General features: G+C 40.5%; 7 protein-coding genes and 1 non-coding gene across 19 annotated transcripts; 2 read left to right on the top strand and 6 right to left on the bottom strand.

Annotated features, from left to right (window-relative positions):
• Positions 1 to 15: 15 nt before the first annotated feature.
• On the bottom strand, positions 16 to 6722 carry LOC104780966 (rac-like GTP-binding protein ARAC11). Of its 4 annotated transcripts, none has more exons than XM_087510514.1 (9): positions 5590 to 6722; positions 5311 to 5498; positions 4702 to 4925; positions 3866 to 4619; positions 928 to 1015; positions 707 to 816; positions 550 to 613; positions 324 to 454; positions 16 to 240 (listed from the first exon to the last, which is right to left on the bottom strand). In XM_087510514.1, the coding sequence occupies exons 1-9, from the start codon at positions 6335 to 6337 to the stop codon at positions 139 to 141; spliced, it is 2409 nt and encodes an 802-aa protein (XP_087366640.1). In that variant the 5' UTR covers positions 6338 to 6722; the 3' UTR covers positions 16 to 138. The 4 variants fall into 4 exon arrangements, with proteins under 4 accessions (XP_087366640.1, XP_087366639.1, XP_010503825.1 ...); XM_087510513.1 differs by lacking the exons at positions 3866 to 4619; positions 4702 to 4925; positions 5311 to 5498; positions 5590 to 6722 and adding exons at positions 1124 to 1306; positions 1645 to 1730; positions 1859 to 2126; positions 2442 to 2483; XM_010505523.3 differs by lacking the exons at positions 3866 to 4619; positions 4702 to 4925; positions 5311 to 5498; positions 5590 to 6722 and adding exons at positions 1124 to 1306; positions 1645 to 1780.
• LOC104780965 (L10-interacting MYB domain-containing protein-like) lies at positions 2512 to 3736 on the top strand. The gene is made up of 2 exons (XM_010505519.3): positions 2512 to 3121; positions 3212 to 3736. Exons 1-2 carry the CDS (start codon positions 2771 to 2773, stop codon positions 3638 to 3640), a joined length of 780 nt encoding a protein of 259 aa, XP_010503821.1. The 5' UTR covers positions 2512 to 2770; the 3' UTR covers positions 3641 to 3736.
• Positions 6723 to 7458: 736 nt separating the features above from the next.
• Positions 7459 to 9678, bottom strand: LOC104780963 (protein POLLENLESS 3-LIKE 2-like). The gene is made up of 5 exons (XM_087510511.1): positions 9268 to 9678; positions 8936 to 9148; positions 8683 to 8838; positions 7775 to 8579; positions 7459 to 7608 (listed from the first exon to the last, which is right to left on the bottom strand). The coding sequence occupies exons 1-4, from the start codon at positions 9415 to 9417 to the stop codon at positions 7821 to 7823; spliced, it is 1278 nt and encodes a 425-aa protein (XP_087366637.1). The 5' UTR covers positions 9418 to 9678; the 3' UTR covers positions 7459 to 7608; positions 7775 to 7820.
• Positions 9679 to 9698: 20 nt separating this feature from the next.
• On the bottom strand, positions 9699 to 13390 carry LOC104780962 (serine/threonine-protein kinase rio2). Of its 8 annotated transcripts, none has more exons than XM_010505511.3 (14): positions 13267 to 13390; positions 12807 to 12940; positions 12650 to 12696; positions 12470 to 12540; positions 12231 to 12344; positions 11954 to 12129; positions 11768 to 11856; positions 11435 to 11552; positions 11248 to 11321; positions 11107 to 11154; positions 10800 to 10962; positions 10471 to 10608; positions 10226 to 10324; positions 9699 to 10138 (listed from the first exon to the last, which is right to left on the bottom strand). In XM_010505511.3, the coding sequence occupies exons 2-14, from the start codon at positions 12888 to 12890 to the stop codon at positions 9968 to 9970; spliced, it is 1392 nt and encodes a 463-aa protein (XP_010503813.2). In that variant the 5' UTR covers positions 12891 to 12940; positions 13267 to 13390; the 3' UTR covers positions 9699 to 9967. The 8 variants fall into 8 exon arrangements, with proteins under 8 accessions (XP_010503813.2, XP_010503817.2, XP_010503816.2 ...); XM_010505515.3 differs by having other exon boundaries at positions 10226 to 10318; XM_010505514.3 differs by having other exon boundaries at positions 12807 to 12936; positions 13267 to 13378.
• A 35-nt stretch (positions 13391 to 13425) lies between these two features.
• TRNAD-GUC (transfer RNA aspartic acid (anticodon GUC)) lies at positions 13426 to 13497 on the top strand. Its single transcript has one exon. It is a non-coding gene; the product is annotated as a tRNA-Asp (tRNA).
• A 291-nt stretch (positions 13498 to 13788) lies between these two features.
• On the bottom strand, positions 13789 to 15861 carry LOC104780960 (proteasome subunit alpha type-7-A). The gene is made up of 3 exons (XM_010505510.3): positions 15468 to 15861; positions 14666 to 15080; positions 13789 to 14305 (listed from the first exon to the last, which is right to left on the bottom strand). The coding sequence occupies exons 1-3, from the start codon at positions 15638 to 15640 to the stop codon at positions 14141 to 14143; spliced, it is 753 nt and encodes a 250-aa protein (XP_010503812.1). The 5' UTR covers positions 15641 to 15861; the 3' UTR covers positions 13789 to 14140.
• Positions 15862 to 16025: 164 nt separating this feature from the next.
• LOC104780959 (senescence/dehydration-associated protein At3g51250) lies at positions 16026 to 18461 on the bottom strand. Its single transcript, XM_010505509.2, has 4 exons — positions 17493 to 18461; positions 17083 to 17249; positions 16499 to 16583; positions 16026 to 16405 (listed from the first exon to the last, which is right to left on the bottom strand). The coding sequence occupies exons 1-4, from the start codon at positions 18416 to 18418 to the stop codon at positions 16225 to 16227; spliced, it is 1359 nt and encodes a 452-aa protein (XP_010503811.1). The 5' UTR covers positions 18419 to 18461; the 3' UTR covers positions 16026 to 16224.
• Positions 18440 to 20331, bottom strand: LOC104780958 (naringenin,2-oxoglutarate 3-dioxygenase). 2 transcript variants are annotated; one of them, XM_087510506.1, is made up of 4 exons: positions 20053 to 20331; positions 19600 to 19949; positions 19074 to 19502; positions 18440 to 18987 (listed from the first exon to the last, which is right to left on the bottom strand). In XM_087510506.1, exons 2-4 carry the CDS (start codon positions 19705 to 19707, stop codon positions 18694 to 18696), a joined length of 831 nt encoding a protein of 276 aa, XP_087366632.1. In that variant the 5' UTR covers positions 19708 to 19949; positions 20053 to 20331; the 3' UTR covers positions 18440 to 18693. The 2 variants fall into 2 exon arrangements, with proteins under 2 accessions (XP_087366632.1, XP_087366631.1); XM_087510505.1 differs by lacking the exon at positions 20053 to 20331 and having other exon boundaries at positions 19600 to 20009.
• Positions 20332 to 22597: the final 2266 nt, after the last annotated feature.

The raw sequence follows: 22597 nt of genomic DNA, 5'->3' as shown, positions 1-22597 counted from the left end.
AAAAAAAGACAATGATTCAGACAAAACTCCATCAATATTAAGAACAAAAAGGGTGTCCCGTCCATTAACATATTGATTCATTCATTGTTAGAACATTAATATACCAAAACCAAATACATAAAAAACAGAGATTTCCAATCATAGAATGGAGCAAGCCTTCTGCGCTTTGCTCTTCTTCTTCTTCTGCTTTGGCGGTTGCAACACCACTCGGATGGCTGCGTCAAACACCGCCTTCACATTCTGCAAGCTCACATAATCAACATTAGCATTGAGCCATTGACATAAGAAAAATTGCCTAAAGAGTAGGACTAGCCAATATATACCTCTTGAGTTTTGGAACTGCATTCGATGTAAGTAGGTGCTCCTATTTGCTTCCTCAGCTCCTCTCCCTGAGCAGTAGTAATCGGGACAGCGCCAGGATGGTCGATAAAGAACTGTTTATCATCTCGAAGATCTGGAGAGGAGGAGGAGCAACACAAACTACTCAGTCACAACTAGTAAAAGCAAAGGCAGAGATCAGGAAGGAGAAAACACAATTGAAAATCTCACCAAGCTTTGTTCCAACAAGGACGATGGGGACACCAGGCGCATAATGTTTCAACTCCGGGATCCACTGCAAACACACCATCGTGACTTTTATGAGAGAGTTCGATTTCACTATGTGAAGATCCCAATTATATGAAAGAATGTTTGATGGATTCTTTACCTTTTTGGAAACGTTTTCATAACTGGCTTTACTGATAAGAGAGAAAGCCAAAATGAAAACATCTGCTCCACGGTAGCTCAGTGGTCTTAATCTGTTGTAATCCTCTTGCCCTGTTTTTTCATACCCAATTTTTCAAAATCTTCAGATCCAAATTTTTGTTTAAAAAAAAAAAACCATTTCTTGAAATTTCAAAACAAGATATAGTTGATATATTCAAGAACCTGCAGTATCCCACAATCCAAGATTCACGGTGCTTCCATTAACAACAACATTTGCACTGAAATTATCGAAAACGGTAGGCACATAATCCTGTATATTGCAAAAAAAAAAAAAAAAAAAAAAAAAAAACAAGAAACATGAGATGTTGTTGTGCTAATGAAACAAGGAAACATAAAAGCGAAAAGAATTGGACAGAACCGTAGGGAAAGTGTTGCTTGTGTAAGAAATCAACAAACATGTTTTTCCGACAGCTCCATCACCAACCGTCACGCACTTTACGAACCTCGAAGCACTCATTTCCCCCTCAAAAGATTTATAATTTCAGGGAAAATCCACAAAAAGATTGAGCCTTTCAGATCTTGAGAACTATAGAACACAGGCCTGGAATAGGAAATTCTTGATATTTGTGTTAATCGACCATCTGGGCATTGCGGATTCGAAAGGAGCGGACTTTTGTCCCAAAAAAATTGAAAACCCTATTATTACCCAAAGAAAGAGGGGAAAAAGCAATAAAACCAAAAAAACAAAAATGAGAAGACAAAAAACGAAAAACCAAGAGTTTGTTTAGTTAGCTTTGGCCGGGAAAAATGGAGTTGAAACGTTCCTTCCGCTGGCACAAAAATAATCAAAAACCTTTTTTCTCTTCTTTCTCTATTTACCTGACTATTTGTGGATTTCCTCTTTTAATAGCCTTTTCAAAACAATACTACAAAACTTACCAATCGATTTTGTTGTGTTGTAGGGACTTGTCTTCTTCTGCCGCCCAAACGAATTTCTCTCTCTCTCTCTCTCTCTCTCTTTACTTCTGTTGCGTATACAAATCATGTGAGTGTTTAAGTTATCATTAAACTTGATTTCTTCTTTAAGCAATGTCCTTAACTAACTATAACAAACAAACAATTTCCCAAAGTTAATTATAGGTTGGTAGGTCACCTCCTTATGATTTGACATGAACATTTTTGCATTGGGACATTGTTGTTCTCTTGTAAAAATGTAATCCTTTTTTTTTCCTGAACTCTTTTCAAATCACTATTATGGTTTCAGGCAGCGTAGCTTGTTTTAGGATGTCTATAGCCGTCACCTGAGTATAACTTAAATTTAACCTAAAGAAGTAATGATGCCGACTCAGAGGAGGATACCGTGCCAGCTGCAACAGCTTCTCCATGCAGCATTCTCTATATACAAAGCCAGTTTATGCGGCCTGCAAAAAACAACGGATCAGAGAAGTAAAGAAAGCTATGCCTGTCACATAGATCACTAATGAGTACTAGTATAATCTACTCAATAGGCTGATAAGCATCAATAAGGAGGATTACAAAAGTTATGCAAAGACAAGAGTATGGACAAGCTAAGACTGAGGAGAGACTTCTTTCCTTGGATCTCAACACTGTGCATAAAAAAAAAAAAAGGACAAAATCTGAATGCATGACTGTATTATGATGCCTACATATACGAATGCATGATCGTTTCACTTTCATATATAGCATAAGTTAATGCAGCTAGGTCAGCTGTATACCTGGTAGGATGCAACATAAATTACCAGAGCATATTCACATGATATCAATGTTTTCAGTCTTTCAGATACCAATATCTATCAATGGCCATTCAAAGACCATTATATCACCAGCGCTTTTTATCTACCAATGATTCTTGGATGAGGTTTGTACCACTTCTTGTAAATGGGGCAATCATGTGAATAATTATGACTTTAGGGGTCTTTCAATCAAATCAGACATATCATCGCCAACTCCCTTTCTGAATACTTTTTGGCCACTCTCTTCATCACCTGTTTGTATGATCGATTAGGTTTAGGGTTTCCCAATCGGCCTACATCTGAATTTCACGATGGCGAATCGAATCTTCGGTGAAGAGCAGTATCATCATCATCATCAGCAGCAGCAACCAAAGTGGACGCCTTTCCTAACGAAGCTACTCGCAGATCTATTAGTCGATCAAGTCCTTAAAGGAAACAGAGTGAACAATTCTCTCCCAAATAAAGCTTGGAACTTTATATCCTCTGAGTTTTACAAAACAAGTGGTCTTCAATGGGATAAAGAACATCTCAAGAACAGATTCGCTCTTCTCAAACGCCAATTTGCACTTGTTAAGTTACTACTATCTCGAGATGACTTCGTTTTTGATGAATCCACTGGTTCTGTTATCGCCACTGATGAAGCTTGGGACCAATATGTAAAGGTCTTGTCTTTTTAACCCTATATATGCTCATACTTCACTTTGATTCATCCTCTTCTGTTTTGCTGATCTTTCTGGTATCTTAACACTCAGGAGTATCCAGATGCAGAGGACATAAGAACAATTGGTTGTCCTATCTACAAGCAGCTCTGCCAGATATTCGCAGAAGATTCCATGACCAATGGGAAACATGTAGTGTGTTCATCTGAGTATGATGATACTGCTGCAGTGTGTTCTCCTACTCCTAAGAGAAGGCGCAGAGGCGTGGAGGCGTCTATTGCCAATGCTACATTTGAAATGGCAGCTGCATCGAAGCTGCGGACTACTGCTTTGATGCAGCTGAGTAGCAGGTTCTCTCTTTCCGAGTGTATCAGAGAGCTAGATCGGATTCACGGCGTACCTGAGGATGTCTATTTTGCAGCACTCGAGTCCTTCAATAACCAAAGTGTAAGGGAGACATTCTTGTCTTTGAAATGTGACATGCGCTTGGCCTGGCTTCAATGGAAGTGTGCCAAGAGCTGAGAGTTAGTTACAGCTCTGTACATGGATCAGAAGTAGTTGACGATATGAAGTTTCAAGGAATGATTCAGTGAAAAGTCTTCTAACCAATTTCAAAAAGATTATATAAATAGCATAAACTCAACCTAACATTTTACCAAAAGGTTGGTTTGGAACAAGCAAAAACAAAGAGCAAATGGTAAAACAATTTCTTAGATTTGTTATTCTCTAAGGGAGCAACCTCTTGACCTCCTCTTGATCCTCACCTATGCTCTTAGCTTCGTTGTACACAGACTCAAAGGCTTGCATACACACACTTGAAAACCCAACCATTGCCTGAAACACATGAGGGAATCCCATCTGCAAGTTATTTAGAGTCATGGCTCTGGTCACACTCACTGACTTCTCATGCTTACTTTTCTCTTCTTCTGCCTTTGCTTTTAGCATCTCAACCTTTACTCTCTTCTCTATCACAGGGTTCGTTTTCCTGCTCTCAGGCACTGAATATGGACTATACTTGCTCTCAAGCGCTCTCAGCGCAGCTGATTTCTTCTCAAAATCTTTTAACATAGCTTCTGTTCTCTTCTTCTGCTTATGCTCGTCGGCTTGTTGAGCCACAATTCCATGGACTGCAGTCAGAAAGCTTTTGATCCCTTCAGATGCTACTTTATCAGGGATCCGATCGATAGCTAAATGCCATTCCTCACAGAAGCTGTAGATCTTTGACTCGTAGCTACTCCTAACAAGTGGATTCTTGCTGAACTGAAACAAACTTAACCTGAGCCAACCTGTGAGAGATTGGATGTAGTCACGCTGAGCCTTGACTAAATTGCAGAAAGAATGATGCCATTGTTGGATCTCGAGCTCAAGCTGAAGAGTTGATTGTCTGTGAAGCTCGGATGTAGGTTCAGTGGATGGAATGGTGTTGAGGTACTTAAGCTGCTGAACAATATGAGTTTGAACCTGGTGGCTCTCGTACATACTCCTCCACATACACATTAGCCTACAGTACATCATACAAGAACCTTTGTTCATAACATAGACCAAATGAAGGGAAATGAAGCAATGGTATACACACAACTAACCCTTTAACAAGCTCAACGAGCTGAGGATAAAGCTCGGTCTCTCTGAGCTTGATGATCTCGTTAGAGGCACTTTGGATGGCTTGTGAAGAAACTGAGAGCTGAGATTCTAACTTCTCAACGTCTTTCTTAGCCTTCTCAGATTTGACATACTCAGCTCTCTTCATCTCAAGCCTCCTCACTTGCTCCAATTTCTTCTCATGCTCCATCTTTATGCTCTCTGCATTCTGTAACAACCCACATTCACAGAACAACAAACACACTCACTCAATCACTGACTCTGCTTGGCAATATATTTGTGTCAGTGTCACAAGATTCATTATTAGAATTAAGTACACACGTGGGTCTCTTACACTATCTGCTCACGCTTGGACCCACCACAAGCCTTTTAATGCCACACACATGAATAAAACAAATTCCAAAAAAAAAACATTTATCCATATTTGGATGGAAAAACTAAGCAAACCAATTTCAAGATTCAAACTTCAAAGTGAATAAAAAATTGAATTTGGAGAATAAAACATACTTCCACGAAACTAAACATCCACACAAATACGTCCAAACTCTAAATTGTTCAAAAGATTGAAACTTAATCAATGAATGAATGAATACCTTGACCTCTTGAAAAAGTTTCTTCTCCCAAGCATAGAGTCTATCCACTGTAGATGAATGGCTACCAACAATGCAGTTTCCTCCAACTACTACTCCTGCGGTTCTGTATTCGTTTAACTTAGGAACAAATCCCCTTGTCCAAAACGACGTCGGATTCAAATTGCATTCGTAGTTACTGTACATTTTCCCTGGAGATAGACACAAACAAACACACACACAAATCAAAATCACTCAGCCACCTTTAGTGATCGTGAAGAAGACAAGAGCTTGATTGTTCACCTGCTTTGGTATGACCAGAAAAGGCAGTGATGGAGGTTGAGATTTCAAGGAGAGAAGAGAGTGGAGCACCAGAATCTGCAGCTTTAAGGAAATACTCATCCACTTCTTTAATAATCTCCATTAGATCTTTACCATTCCTCGACACCACAACTGCTAACTCACTCCCCGTCGTCGTCGTTGTCATTGTATCTTTAGAGAATCCACTCACTACAGACGAAGCTTGAGGAGTAGCTGTCGTCGGAGCAGTCGTGACAGCAGCGTCAGAACCAGTTCCGGTTCCTGTCGCGGTTCTTGTTGCGGTGGTGGTGGTTGTGTCTTCCTCCCACTCTTCCTCTGAGGAAGAAGGAGGCGGCGGTATAAACGGATCCCAGAAGTCCCATGTAGAAGAAGGCGGAGGAGGAGGAGGTGGAGGCGGCGGCGGAGGAGGAGGAGGAGGGAGAGCGGATGAATTGGTGGTAGAGGTCCAAGTAGTGGTTTCTGAGCCAGGGCTAAGAGGAGGAGGAGGAGGACGCGGCGGAGGTGGTGGAGGAGGAGAAGGAGATGGAGGATGGTTGTGGAAGTGAAGAGGAGTTTCTTTGGAAGAGAAGTGGACAAGGGAAGAGCCGACGGCGCGTAGAGAACGGAGATAAAGCGCGTGAGAGACAGAGAGAGTTTGTCTAGCTTTGACAAGCTGTTTCAAGTACCTCTTCCTTGCTTTGCAACGAGACACTATCTCTTTGCTATCTATCCTTGACTGACAACAACCCATCTCTTCAACTACTCTTCTTGTCTGAAAATGAAAGTTAAAAAATGGGTCTTTCTTCTTCAACCATGCATTCCAAAACACACAAAAAAACTCTTCTTTTTCTCTCTGTTCTTATCCCAACAAATCTCACACTCTCTCTCTACCCACAAACCATTTCCTTCTTCTATGTAAGTGAGCTTACCTCGTTTGTGTCAAAAAAAAAAAAAAAAAAAGATCTAAACTTTGTCTTGATCTAAAACTCAAAGAGTTTAACTTTAGGATTTAGATGTTGAGTTTGATGATTTTGGTTCATTTTTAAAAAAAAAAGAAGAAAGGATTTTGAAGGGTTTCTTTTTTGTTTTTGTTTAGGCTAGTGAAGGCCACTTTGGCTTCCCTGTGGAATGTAGTTGGAATTTGAGATTCTTCTTTTTTTCAGTTTTAACCTCACACACTCACATTTGGCTTTGGTCGGAGAGCCCCAATAAAATCAATTCCTTTTTTCTATTCTTCCAAAAACAGTCTGTTTGACCACAATAACCTTTGTTTCTTCAAATTTTTACAGCCATGTACCATATAGTAGTAATAGATTATGGATATATCAAATTCTGTTTACAATAATATACTTTTTGCCTTTTTCTGACAGTCAAAGTGTACATGACTCGAATTAATGCTCATACCAAAAATGCCTTAATTTCAAATAGAGAGAGAGATTAAGGAAAAGAACAAATTACTATTACGTGTTTTTTACACCGTTTCATTTGCCGTGTTAAAATAAGGGCACAAGGGGTACTAACCGGAAGTAAAGACAATTACAACGGCTGTATTTCGCCAAATTAAAAGAGGTTGACAAGTGGGCAAGCGTTTCTTTCTATAACTTGGGGGAGCAGAAGGGGCCAAAATTGATTCAACGGATAGTACTAATTTCCCCTAATTTCTCTACTCTCTTAACCACACTAGTTTTGTATGAGAGTGGTGTGTGTGAATCAAAAGAATAAAGACTTAACCACTGGATTAATGGTAATTTTGTAATCAGATTTGAATAGATAAATGGGAGAGAGTAACTCATGTTTTTAACTCTCGTTAGATTCTAGCATCTACAAAACTTACTATAGGTCACAATCAATAACAATAGTTGTAGAAGACAGTGAATAACTTCAACTTTCATTATTAATCATCAATGACGACAATAATTGTGAAAAAAAAAAAAATGGCAGCAAACATTAAAGCTGACAAAAACATTGATAAATTACCAAAGAAGAATTAAGCTCATCTCCTTTTTTTTTTTGCTTCAGTCACTAAAAACTTAAGAATTAGAATGATAAAATAATAAATAGATTTTTGGTTGACGACAATAATTGTGAAAAAAAAAAAAATGGCAGCAAACATTAAAGCTGACAAAAACATTGATAAATTACCAAAGAAGAATTAAGCTCATCTCCTTTTTTTTTTTGCTTCAGTCACTAAAAACTTAAGAATTAGAATGATAAAATAATAAATAGATTTTTGGTTAGAGACTCTGATTGATGCACAAAGTGATGTCCTGGAACACCTTGAGCCTCTTCTTGTCCACTTTTGTTTCTGTCCCTAAAACAGCAGCCAAGATCGCATCTTCAAAGTCTTTGTTGTCTGGTAATCCACAGTCTGTTGCTTTCTTCTCCATCGACAGTCTCCTTTTCGTGTTTGTCTCTACCTCATGATCATCACCACTCATTACTCCCATGTTTTGGCTCGATGATCTCGTTCTCTTCAGCTTCTCGTTGTTACTTATGATCAACTTTGAAGAGAAGAACGGCTTCGCATCAACCCTCAATGGGTTTACTACAACTGGATTCACACTCACCTTCGCGTTCTCGTCACCGTATCCATCGTTGATCAAAGCAGGCTTCGATTTTGGTTTCACGTTCTGTTCACTACAAGGCTGGGGTTGCCATATGGAGGAAGATCCAAAGATGGCGTCAAAGAGCCTTCTTTGTTCAACCTTATCATCACCTCCTCTTCTCATCATCTCAGATCCAAGATCGTTAAGCATCTGCTGCGCTCTCTCGTATGCTTTAAGATGAGAATCCACACCTCTAGGACCATCCACGACCGCTGGTTTCACACGTCGTAAAGTATCTTTGGCTTCATCAATCCTTCCTTGCTTCATAAGGCAGATACCAAGGTTGCACATTTTGTTGTTGTCTGGTGCTATCGATAAAGCTCTCCTGTAAGCATCTTCAGCTTCCACAAAATTGTCTCTTTGCATCAGTGCCCATCCCAAGTTTCCCTATTTCAAAACCAATCTCAATCCAATTCAGAATAAACACAAAAAGTGGCAATTGCTGAAACATATTACTACACACATTTTGAAATGAATTATTGCTGCTTACCAGTAACCGGGTGGCTTCTTGCTCCACAGAGACCTGAAATTTCTTGCCTTGAGATCTCGCGGTTTTGGTTCGTTTACCATTAAAGGCGAGACCTTTTTGTATCAAAAAGAGTTTGTGTTTCAAAAGTCCAATCTGGTCATCTAATCTCCCACATCTCTGCAACAACAAACAAATCCATTTCAATACAAAATTAAAGCCAATTGCAAAAATGAAAACAGAGGGAAAAAAAAGGGATTATGTGTAAAGGACGAACCTTATAGAGATCTAAGAGGATATTGTCCAGAGACTCCTGGGCTTGATCTGAACATCTAACTCTGAGAGATTTGATCGCTTCTATGGCTTCTTCAGCGCGGTTTTGTTGCTTCATCACAATAGCCATGTCTTTCAAAGCACTGTCCACTCTATCTCCAGCATTAATGGCCTTCCAGAACAGAGGAATTGCTCTCTCTGGATCCTTCTCCACCAACTAATCCCATAGACAACTCATCATTAGAAAAAAATTGCAAAATGAAACACAAAACACACAAATTCATATTCCGTAGAATTCAGATCTAAACAAAAGGATATGTATAGAGTAATAATCACCTGAACATTCTTTGCTCTGACATAAGGACTGTCTCCTACAGGGACTTTGTGGATAGCATGAAACGATTCAGACTGAGTACGCGAGATACCAAGTGGCTTTGCAGGAGAGCACGGGGCTGATTTGGTCGGCCTGAATACATCTCTCATCATTTTTGGAGCAAATGGAGAAGAAGAGAAAGAAGATGACAATATGGGAATCTCAGAGGGAAGAGTAATGTAGGATCAAGGTTTAGATTTAACAAGAAGGGTTGAGAGAGATCCGAAATATTATAAAAGATTTAAAATTTTCGACCGTTGAGGTCACTAGCCGTTGCGTTGCATTATTTTCTATTTCCGCTAATTACTGGGGGAGCGTTTTATCTCTATCATCTACTACTCCCTTGACTTTCATGTATTTCCGGTTTCACCCCGCTGAAATAAAATCAAACAAATTTGGACAAACTAAGATTTTGATATGATTTTATAAAGATACATATCCATTATAGTTTAGATTTCTCTTCATCAGTAGATTCAGTACATTGGTTTGTGTTCAATTTTAAAATCTTGATGAATCAAGAAAAGTCGCTAGAAAAAAACAATTATGATGGGCTCGTTTACATCATACTACGGCCCATTAAGCCCATAGTTTGGAGTTTTTTTACCGTATCTTTCACAAAAAAGTTTTGTGTATCAAAATTGCTGTAAAAAGTTTTTTTTTTTTTCACCAGCCGCTCATATTGCTGTGAATCTTGGAGTTTTGGGATCGGCCTCCTTTGTCCTTGTATGTGTTTCTTGACGACTGCGACTTTCTACCTCCTCTGGCTGCTGCCATGGCTCTGCGTCTTTGCTTTCCCAATTGTTTGACCAGCTCTGGATCATCCTCTTCCTCCTCCTGTATTACAAAGGAAGTAACACTGATTTTGTTAAGTGATTCCATTAGTTCATACTCACTTGATTTACTTACACGGAAGATACTAACCTCATCGCTTTCAGCATCATCTTTGTCTTCACTGTTTTCACCTTTCTCGGTATCATCACACTTAACTTCTGCCTCAACACCATCTGAACTTTTCTGCTCCTACATCATGCCAATCATACAATGTAAGAACATTTCCACTTGGCACACAAGTTTAATATACTTCGATATTAAAAACAAAAAAATTTGAGATTGACAATGTTTAGTGAACCTAGAATATTTATATCATGAACTTGGAAATTTCATACCTGCTCTTGCAACTGTAATGATTTCAATTCATCAACGTTTTCCTCTTCATTGGACTCGCATGTCTGCTCTTCATCATCAGATTCCTCATCCTCATCCTCATCAGAATCTTCACTCTTCTCCACCCCGCCTTCAATAAACTACACAAGAGAGAAACCACAAGTTCATTCTATATATTCCATTCAATAAATCACCAAGTACTGCATATTATAACACAACTGACACAACACACTTGACTGCCTAAACTTCAAAAAAATATACGCAAAACCAAGTAAATAATCGGTTAAAGACATATAAGCAGTGTTATAACTAAGGTCATAGGCTCACGTACTTTATCGAGGTCATTCTGCTCCTTTCTTGTGAACCCACTAGCTTCTAGATCTCTATCCAGAGCATTAGCATCTTTAGTTATATCGTAAAAAGATGGTCTGCTGTTCTCATCCACCTCCGTCTCATCTGATTCACCTTTATCTTCATGGAAAATCATATTGAATCTGGAAAAAAAGACCAGTGTAAACAAAAATTGAGAATTTAAGGGGGTCAATCATGACATGGATTCAGCAACGGAGAGAGTATCTGCTAATAGGTATTGTGAACAAATTTATGTATTAAGAAAAAAAATCAAACTGTTAACTAACCTTTTTCTAAAAAACTTGAAGATGCACTCGATATCACGGTCAAAGTACCTGAAAGACAAAAGTCATAAGCAAACCAAGAACACTGCATGGAAAGTTGGAAGAGAGTACTGAGGCATGGTGCAGAGATGAGACATCACATACATCTGTGCATTTCGGTGTGAAACAGATACCATTTGTGGAAAGTCAATCATTGTTATCTTCTCTTCATCATCAATCTAAAATATATAAATATAAAACAAGAGGTGACAATGAAAATTGTTAAGAAGCAGAGGATAAAACGAACATGTACAGAAAGCATTACTTAACTAGATAAATCGAACTATCTTACCATGATGTTAAATTCATTGAAGTCACAATGAATTAGCCCGTGCTCAGCCAAACGAACAACAATGCCAATGATCTTCTCGAAAATTGTCTCAGGGTTCTGTAATTGCTTCACTTGAACCCTATCATAAATGAAAATGTGAACAAATGTGATTCACAGCAGCAAGGTTGTACATGTTTCTTAGTGAGTGAGTGTTTAAGAAACTTGAATCCTATGCAAACTCCTTAAGTCTAAGCTTAAAATTAATGTCTGGCCAAAAGAACATCAGTAGATGATGACCAACAGCATAAAATCATAACAAACTTTATTTGTGTGAATATGTAGGTAGGTCCTTACATGGGGTAACCTTGCACAAGGGACATGATTACACAATGCCTATTGCAGTCAATAGCTTTGGGAACCGGAAAGTCATGTTCTTCCAAAGCCTGCTCACCCGGAAACCAAGCAAAAATTATGTTAAATGTAATAAAAGATGATACACCCACAAGAATAGTTTTACATTAGTGGAACAAGGCATATAACCTTCATAAAAGCAAATTCCTTGAGAGCCGCTAGTCTGGAGAGATACAACCAGCTGAAACTACTGCGATGCCTCAAGTAGTCACGCTTAGACTTGACAGCCCTAAAGGAGGTTCTCCCTAGTCTATGTAACTTCATTGCCAGAATAGTTCCATCTTCCTGAGCGACCTCAAATATGTCTATTATATGTAAGGAACCAATAAACAAGATAAATCAGCCACCGATAGATACTTTATCTATCGACAAACCAATAAATAAAATATGTCGGAAAGGAACATACCTGACTCTTTACCGACCCCAATTTGACGACCAACACCAGTAAATATACCACGGTTGACCAATGTCTTAATAGCAAGAAAGTCATACCCAAGATAGGTGAGTCTGAATCCATCATCTAGAACAAAAGATAAGAAAAGAAAGCAATAAACTTTAGAGATTCTGCAACTTCCTAAGACTGCCTATCCTCATAAGACATATCAAGAATAACTATTAATGCCTTCAGAGATAATAACTCCTCACATTTAGAGGCATCGTGGTGCAAGAGCTTATACTTAAGCAAGTTCTTCAGGACCTTGTATGTGCCTCCATGTCTGTAAATATAAAAGGTATGTCAAATTACACAATAAGTTTCACCAAAATGAAGAAATAAGCTTAATAAAAAAATGGAAACATCTAAAAGCATCAAGATGAGTCACATACTTAAGAGAAGCAATGCGTTCCACAAGCTCAGAAGGAACAATCTCATGCTGCAAAACACGAATTAAAACAGAGTATTTTCAGAGGTAATACAATAAACCCTGAAGCCTAAAATTCATTCAATTTAAGAATAAAATAAAAGCAAAATGAGACCACTCACGTTTCGCATTCCCATCTCGACTGCAGTGAGAACTCGAAAATCATCTTTGGATAGATATCTCAACACATTCACGTCAAGCTTCATCCTTTACGCCTCAGTGTAAGAAGACCCTTCCTACTCTGATTCAAACCTGCCTAATAAAGATAAATTACTCAAATTGAAGAAGTGATATTGAACGAAACCCTAGACGACAAACCCCGAAGAACAATTCCAAGTTCAAAGCTTTAACATTTGAACTAATCAATATGGCCCTCGACGCAATCAGTACATGCCGACTAGATACGATGAAAATCCTAACTAATCTAGGTTAAAAGTTTCGACTATGACGGAGAGATAAATAGGTATTTATTCAATCGAAATACAAACCTTGGAAGTAGGAGATAACTTAAACCTACAAACGAAACAACAAGGACGATGCAGAAAGGAACTATTGATGTAGCAGAAACCTTAAAAAGCTAACCTGAGACTAGAGAGAGGGAACAGAAAGAGAGAGAGAGAGAGAGAGAGAGAGAGAGAGCGCGGCGGCAGAGAGAAGAAGAGAGTTTTTGGTGGAGTCAAAACCCAATTGTTTGGATGAATATTCGTATAAAAAAGTTTTTGTAGTAAACCAAACAACAATGTCGTTGTAGTATAGTGGTAAGTATTCCCGCCTGTCACGCGGGTGACCCGGGTTCGATCCCCGGCAACGGCGAATTTTTTTTCTCAACGAAATTACAAGTCATACCGACATTGTGATTGATTGCCGGATGGTTGATTGTAAACTAAAATTTATGAACACGTTTAAGGAGATGAAGGTATTACTGCTGACTGCCTATGGCATTTCTTATGGTTCAATAACATTGCGATTCTGCATTAGTATCTTCAGGACTACGATATTTTGCTATTAAACGTTTAGGTTAAGTTCATTGGTTCCGCTTTGTTATGTTGTTCTCTTCATGTTATTCATTTGTTACAGATGAACAAGTTAATGGAGAGACAAGAATGAAGGGAAATTTTTTTCTAGAATTGACAAAATAAGAGAAGAGAGGGACAAGTTTTGTAAGAAACCGTGCCTCCACGAGAAACCTACAACAATGCTTGAAAAGCTACTAGAGTGCAAATGCAATATCCTCTAAGAAGCATGTTGAACAAGCCATAGGTCTAGTGACAAATGGCTAAGTTTCGTACTCTGCTAAATTGTTAATTATGATGTAAAGCAACAAATGTCAAATAAACTAGTAATCCAACAAAACCAAACCATTTCACGCGGTCCAGATTTCTCTCCAACCCTTGAATATCTGACTTTGAACCAACATTACAACTCAGAGTCTGAGACTGCTACTGTAAGAACTGGTTCATGTTTCCTTCGCAGGGCCTTTCTTGGCCGCTTCTGCAGCAGCCTTCTCTGCTTCGATCTCAGCCACAATAATATCGATTTCTTCTTCTTCTAGCTGCTTCAGAACACCTTCCTCTCGTGTCATTACAGCAACCTCAATGTTCTTTCCCCCGCTCTCAACTACCTGTAAAATGCAAAGCCTATCAGCTTTTGACAAAATCCACTACCTGTGCTTCTACTAAGTAAGCTCATCCAACATTATCATCCAACTAAATTAGTAAGATCTTCTATATTTTCGAAGACTTTCACATTCTCAAACACTGTCAATTTTTGTAAGCTTTGCATCCAACCTAAAGCCACCTTTCAAAAATGGAGAATTATACATATGGTTCTAAGTGTAGCATGTTACATCAGCAGCTTAGGCTAGGAATAAACCAATAGGTACGATCTCATTGTTAAGCTTAGCAACAGGGCACTGCAGTAATAGCTTAAAAGAAACCTACTTAGTTTAGTTATAGAACAGGACATGATATGATAAACTAACCTCAAGCAGAGCACGGATAGCAAGCTTAACAGTTTCTTGGCCAGAGCTTTCTTTATAGTTTTTCTCCAGAAACTCTCTAATAGAGTTAGAGTTTCTCCCAGTAGCATTAGCCTTCCAAGCAGAGAAGGTACCAGAAGGATCAGTCTGATAAAGCGCGGGTGTACGAGTGTAAGGGTCAAAACCAACGATAAGAGTGGAAAGACCAAAAGGCCTGACACCACCACTTTGAGTATACTTCTGTTGAAGCCCAGCTATGTAGCGAGTGATGTACTCAACAGTGACTGGGTCCTCCAAGGTAAGCCTGTGGCTTTGACACTCTATCCTCGCTTTGTTTATCAGAACACGGGCATCTGCCTTCAACCCAGCACAAGCCAAGGCAATGTGATTATCAAGGCTCACAATCTTTCTAGCTGATCTGTAAGAAACAAAAAAAAAAACAAAAAAAAAACAATAAATATATCAAAACTCGTGCGATTAGGAAGGACCATCAGCCAGATCTGACATGCTAATAATAACCATAGTTGAAACAGAATGAATCAACACTCGTAAAGAAGAAAACATCAACTAGGGTTTCAGCTCTGATTCTACGATCTAACATTACTAGATTCCCAATTACAAAGTGATACAGCATCCCAAATTCAGGTATCACTCAGAAGGGTTTCAGTATTGACAACAAGATTAAGTAGCAATTGAGCAAATCAAGCGATCCAGGTGAAAGCAATTAAAAGTCAAAAATTAAAGTGCGGAAAACAAAGCAAATGGACTAAAAACAACTTTGAATCGGGAGAGATCGGAACAATACCTAGAATCCTGGAGCTTAGGGGTGGATTTCTTCTCGACGGCGAGGACAACAGTATCGATGCCGCGGACTCCGACGGCGGCGTTACCCTTGCGGACGGCTTCCAGGGCATACTCGACCTGGAATAGATGGCCATCTGGGGAAAACACTGTGATTGCTCGATCGTATCTCGCCATCTCTCACCTTTCTTCTCCTCTCTTTTATTTTCTTTTCCTGGGGGTATTTGTGAGTGTTTCGTTCTTTCTCCCTTCTTCAAAACCTCTCTTTCGTTTTTTTTTTGTTACTTAACAAACGATTCCCAACTTAGGCGACAAGCCAAGATTCCCAGTTCTAGCTTAATCACCTGCGGACAGGTCCACGGTAAAATACACCTTCCAGCCAATCACAAAAATTATCACTGGATTTATTAGTTGCCTCAAGGCCCAAAAACATGGCCCAATTGTTCAAAATTGTTAAAACTCCTAACATGGTTTTTCATGATATTCATTAGAAAACAGTAAACAATGTTGGAATTCAAAAGAGATAAGAGGTAGCGCCGTAGCGGTATGAAATAGTACAAGCTTTCAATAAAGCAGCATTGTATTTCTTCTCGATGTATATGTGGGAGGAGATTAGAAGAAACTGTTTATATAGTTTACATAGAATCACAATATACACATTGAAAACTAAATATTGAGTACATTTTAGTCAATCTTCATATACTTTTCCATAAGGAAAACTAAATGCAAAGTATAGATGAACAGTTGAATTAAGAGGCTGTTTACTTGGACCCTTTCTTAGCCTTTAAATCAGAAACAGCGGACTTGGCCAATGTTGTAGGTTTTAAGACACTTTTGGGGTTAAGTGCCTTTCGGATCTTGAAAGCAACCCATGCGGTTCCAAAAGCATGTCCTGCTGCATCTAACCCTTCGTTGGTTGCCTCTGCTGCTTTTGTGCCGTACCTGTAGTTTCACAACGTAAATCCAATAGGTGACTTTCTTTGATCACCTGCTGAGATAAACGACTATTTTCATATGCCTTTTGCTAATCAATACCTGTGATTGACGAGTTCTGTTGTGACAGTTGATGAAGTTGACATTACATTTTTCCCAGCCACTTCAACAGCATCACAGATCTTGCCTGCACGAGATATAACAGGTAATTAAACACGAAGCAAAGAAGGCAATGTTACTAATGCCATGTGCCTCAACAAAAGAAGCAGCAGGTTTTGAGTGTATCATGTTATTAGAAGAGAGCCCAAAAGAAGATACTTCCATGTACAATTTAGATGCGACCCAAAATCTATGCCCATAACTAAAGAAGAAAGAGGACTCGACATATAAGGCAAATGAAGGATTGCAAATCACTTGGTAACTTTCAACTCAAACACCCCAAAAGGAATAATGTTCAGGGCAAGAAGCAGACCCAAACACCATATCAAGGGACTGCTGGAGAAAGGTATATACGAAAAGACTCGGGAATGATGGTAACAACAATCAAAAGTCTCGGATAAACAAGAATAATTCTAAATGCTGGTGAGATGAAAGAAAGCAAGGCAAATCGCGAGCTAAGAAATTTCCATGACACTCCAAGCATGGCATAGAAAATTTGAGAAGCCAAAAAGAAATAATTTACTTACTAAATCCATCGAGGGATGCGAGAACAATCTCTCCAGGCAAAAGGCCAAAAAGCTTCTTTCCAGCTTTCGAGTTTGCCACTGAACCAGTGATGAATCCCGAGACTTTGACAACACCAGAAAGAACACCAGTCGCAACTTTCTCTGTCATTTGTGTCACTCTCTTAACCCTTCACATAGAAACAACACGAGGGAGATTAGCAAAAGCATAAAATTTGAGAAATAATACCGTGAAGAATGCACATTGTAATTAAAATTTTAAACAAGAGATTCTCATCTCTTCTCAAAGAACTGGTCTTTTGCAAACAAAAGCATCTCCTCTTACTACTCAGCTTTCTAATGATCATGAAACAAAGAGCCAGATAAAATTCCTACTAGGTTCCTGTCCAGTTATTTTCGAGATCAAACCATACCTCTTGATTCTCCTCAGTGTCTCAGGGCTAACATCCTTCTCCTTCTCAGCACGACTTAGCCTATTCTTCATAACCTCGTTCCCTTTCCTGAGTCTCTCCACAGTTACATCCCCACACCACAGTATCCCTCTGATCAGCTTACCAGACCCGGAAGCTATCATTTTAGCAGTATTGTGACTGTAATCCTCAACATTAGGCGCAAGCGTAGTCCAATACGCCGCACATTGACCTTCCACAACGTCTTTCCTCTCACCCTTAAGCTCCTCCGGCGAAGTCTGCGCCACAACCGAACTTCCCAGCACCTCTTCACCCGTCTCCTTTGCCTTTTCAGACATTCTCTGCTCTGTGAAACAACTATAGTCTCTCAAAACCTGATCAAGCACAAGTAACAAATTCTCTTGCCCTTTGGAAGCAATGGTCAAACCGTAATTAAGAATATCATCATCCGAATCGGACCCAGATCCATGTCCTTCCTCCTTCGGCGGATGAATCGAGAAGAAATAGTGCGATTCATCAACCTTAGCCGCAACCTCGTTCTTCGTCAACGGCCATTGAATCTCATCCCCAACATTGGCTAGAACCGCGACGATGTTATCCCCTTGGATGATACGAACGATGGTGAAATCACCGCACGCGAGTTCGACGCTGTAGGATTTGTCGATTAGGTTGAGAATAGCCCCGGGGACACGGATTAGAACCTCCTCCGTCGCCTGAGGCGGAGCAGATGGTGACTGGTTTCCGGATGCATCTCCGTGGTGAGGGAAGAGATTAGGTCCGAGATTTTGCGACGAGAGAGAAGGATATAGGTGAGGGGAAGAAGGGTAAGGATTCGTCTGAGCAAAAGGATTATCAGGAATTGATTGATCGATTACCGGATACATCGCCGGCCGTTGCTTCTCGTCACCACCGTGTGAAGGATTATTCATCTCCGTCGCGGTCGTCGTTGATTAGAACAAAATGGGTTTGATAGATTTTTTTTTATTTCCGAGGGAGACACACGTTAATAGGATTTTGTGTTTAAACTTTAAACCAATCAAATTGAATCCACACGCATCAAATCTATTTTACCACTTTTTTTTAGTCATAATAAAAGTGCATTAATTATCATTAAAAATATGATTTACCACAAAACACACACCAAACGTACAAAACAGAACCGGAACGAACCAAACGCAACAAAGTGACCGAGGAATGAAGATTTCTAAGCAAAGATTTGTTGGTCGACAGGTTTGGCAGCTTCCTCGTGGTCATGTTTCTTCTCTTTAGCTAGCTTCTTGAGGCGAGCTAGCTCCAAATCTCTTCCCATCTTTCTCTTATACATCTCTGCGAACGTGATTGGCTCCTCCAAGATTGCTTTCTCTCCTTCTCTTATTTTAAGTGGATACACTGTGGCGTCGGGAGCTGGATTCTGGAACGTGGCTATGGATAGTCTGCTCGAGTTAGAGTTCACCACGGCTTGATGATCCGCGTTCTTGAACCTCCCATTGCTCAGAAACTTAAAATCAAATTAACCAAGTGAATAGGAAAAAAAAAAAAAAAAACCCAATATAAATTAATGGATAGATTTGGGAAAGTACTTACATGACCGTGGTCGCCAAGATTGACGACAAACGCTCCTTCAACAGGCTGAACCGTAATCCACGTCTTGCCATCGTCTCGTGTGGCTTGTAATCCACCGACTTGGTCTTGTAGCAGCAAAGTGATGGTTCCAGGGTCAGTGTGGCGTTTAAGTCCCAGGGTTAGATCAGGCTGAGGGCATTTTGGGTAATAATTAACAACTATCTTTTGGTCCATATCGACGCATGCATTGGTAAGTGACTCTTTCTCAAGACCCATAGCTTCAGACAAAACCTCAAGAAGCTTACAAGCCAAACCCATCAGCCTCTCACTATACTCTTCAGTTACTTTCACCCATCCCTCCGGCGTATCTGGCCACCTTGAGTAGTCTCTGTTTCTCACCGGGTACGAGAAATACGTCACGATCTCTCTCCAATCTTGCACAGCCTCTCCCTGCATTTACAGTTTAATTATTTCGTATTTAACTACAAGATTAAAACATGATTACGTATTTCACCTAGAAGATTATATATATATATATGGGTCGTACCTGGAGATGGCTAGAGACGATGAATCCTCCTTTTTTACCACCGGACATGTCAAACCGGAGCTTCTCTTCCGGAGGTAAAGCAAAGAAGTCACGAGCGAGACGAGTCATATCCGACACCAAATTGGTATCGACGCCATGATCAACGACCTGGAAGATGCCCCAATTCTCACAAGCCTCCACGATCTGACGGCAGATCTCTCCTCTTTTACCATCAACATCGTCGATACCGGCGAGAGAGATCACCGGGATTTCGTCGCTGAACTCATTATAGGCGACTTTGGGGCGTTCATCTTCGTCTCGGACGAACTTAGAGTTGAGCTTAGACTCTCCGGCGAGCTCAGTCAGAGTTCCTGGAGCCATTTTAGTAACAAGACAAAAGACTATATTAAGAGACGAAGAGAGAGAGAGAGAAGATGTAATCAATATATAGGAAGAGAGTGGTAGCTGAGAAACCTTTCAAAGCTTGTGATCACTGACGAACGAGGAGGTCGCTAGCTACCTACCACGGTACTACTCTCTCTTCTCTTCTAGAACACAAGTTATACTCAACCAACTACATTGTATGTATCTTCAAATAAAAAGAACACATGTATTTACATTTTTTTTTTCTAACGAAAAGAATTATAAACTCAAAATCTCTTTCTGTTTTCTAGCTACATTCCAATGTATCACATTATTATTGCATAATACGGACGTTAGAGTTTCGTTTACACCTTAAAGTAGACTGTGTATACATCTACATTTTTAACGGTAGATAGAAAGCCACATCTGAGAAATGGCTGTGTGGTCAGTGGAGAAGTCACGTGGCCGAGACACATGTTCTGGTACGGGGCTTGCGTTACAAAAAAATCCCAATCATCATTAATTTTTGCATGGCTATTACTAAATCCCATTGAGGAATGAGGAGAGAATTAAACCTATATTTTTATCACAAACTTTTCCTTGGGCTGACAAGGTAAAATGATGGGATTTGTAGAGAGTATTGGGTTTTAGTTTTACTAGTTTATCAACTTGGATATTTAAAGTGGGGTGAGTTGTAGTTTAGAAATTAAACGAGACAGGATAAATTTACCTGCTCATAACTTTACTTAGCTAGGATAAATAAGTAGTGAATGTGTGTTTGACCAATTGTTGATGCGATAAACAACAAATAAATTGATTTGGAAATGAAACGAGATTTGGATAAACTTTCAGTTTAAATCAATAAAAAGCAATGAAGAACAGCGAACTGAATTTTTGTATTGAATATTTCTCTTGTACTTGATCAAGGTTACATGTCCTTCCTCAACCTAAGTTCTATTATTTAAAGTCAAAACAATATCCTAACTATTTCTTCTGAAGATCTTGGTTCGTGATCCCGCAGTCTCGCAGTTGACTCGACGCGCCTCCAAAACGGATCCTTTTCCTGGGCTCATAACGGACCTGACAACGATCACTACAACCGACCTTTATTGGGCTTCTCCTATGGGCCTGCCTACCGTCGAAACCCAACCCTAACAATTGCCCCTACAGCCTTTTAATCCAACCGCAAAGATACTTGCAGCTTTCTCTGTTTTTTTCTCCCTCTTTTTCGAGGTCGATTTCCCCGAGCTACCCTGCTTCATGTTTTCTCGCAAGGAGGCGTCCTACGGTTCTACACTCTTCAGTTGAGTGTCCTTGTATCTTATGATACTTGCAGAACTTCTCGGGATCAAAGTTTGGGTATTTTGGTCTAGGTGAGGAGTCGACTGCGAAAGCGTGAAGACCGGGTTCGAGCGGTTCTCTCCGGAAGGTTTTCTTAGGAGGATTGAAGGGTGCCTTTGCCGACTTATGAAGCTCGGCCATGGCGGCCCGCTCTTCCTCGGCTATGGCGAAATTGATCGATCTATGAAGAGCATCGTCGAGCGATGGGGGTTGTCGAACGGTGAGCTCCTTCCGAAATTTTGAAGTGTACCATAAGCCGTGTCGGAGGGCCGCTAGGGCAACCTCGTCGTTCAAATTCGATATCCTGGCTTTGGTTGACTTGAAGCGAGTTATGTACTCGCGGAGCGACTCGTCCTTCCCCTGAACCAACAACCAGAGGTTGGACTTGGTAACCTTCGCTTGGAAGAAGACCGAGTATTGCTTCAAAAAAGCGGAAGCGAGCTGATCGAAGGTGTCGATGGAATTGGATTCCAAGAAAGCGAACCATTCGAGTGCCGGTCCGACTAGGTTCTCAGCGAAATATCGACAGTAATCGGCCTCACACTCATCGTCGGTGAGGTAGGCCTTGGTTATTGCTAGTCTGAAAGCTCGGAGGTGCGCTCCGGGATCCGAGGTGCCCGCGTATTCGGGCAAGCATAGCTTACCCACGTCTCGAAGAAAAACTTTCGCGACCCGGTCGGTAAACGGGGTGCGCCTTGTTTCCGCGATCACGCGATCGATGTTCGGCGCTGCGCTAGTGGCCAGATGGACTTTAGAACGGATTTGAACCATCTCAGCGCTTGCCTTATTCATGTATTCAGTAAGGAATTGAGCGCTGATTGCGTTGTTCCTTGGGGGACCGGAGGGACCGAAACTCCCGATTGTCATATGACGTGGCAGCCCGCTTACGAGTGCCTCGGTCAAAGATGGGTTTGTCCTCTCCGGGGGGTTCTCGGGAGCACTAGGGGTTCTAACATCGTGTGCCGCTGAGCCGACGTACCCGACTGAGGGCTGGTCAGCTGTTCGTGAGCTCGTATCGTCGTTTAAGATTGACAAGCCCAGAACTCGGGGGTTTTCTGAGGATGCGAATACAGGTAGCGTCCTGATCCCGGGTGGGGTAACGTGGACCGCTTCGAAGTCGAGGCGTGTTCGAGGTAGCGCTCTTTCCGCGGAATCGGTTGAGTTCGTTTCCGGAGGGCGCGTGGCTTCCCGAGGGAGGTCGGGATTTCCGCAGATTGCGAGCTCTTGCTCATGTCGCTCGATCCGGCTCGTGAGAGCTCGATTGGTCGCGTCTTGACTTTGGGACCTATCGATCAGGACGACGAGCATCCTTCGT

Source organism: Camelina sativa, chromosome 4 (genome assembly GCF_030686135.1).
Source record: "Camelina sativa cultivar CO46 ecotype springtype chromosome 4, ASM3068613v1".
Lineage (NCBI taxonomy): Eukaryota > Viridiplantae > Streptophyta > Magnoliopsida > Brassicales > Brassicaceae > Camelina > Camelina sativa.
This window is presented reverse-complemented; position numbering and strand designations above follow the sequence as displayed.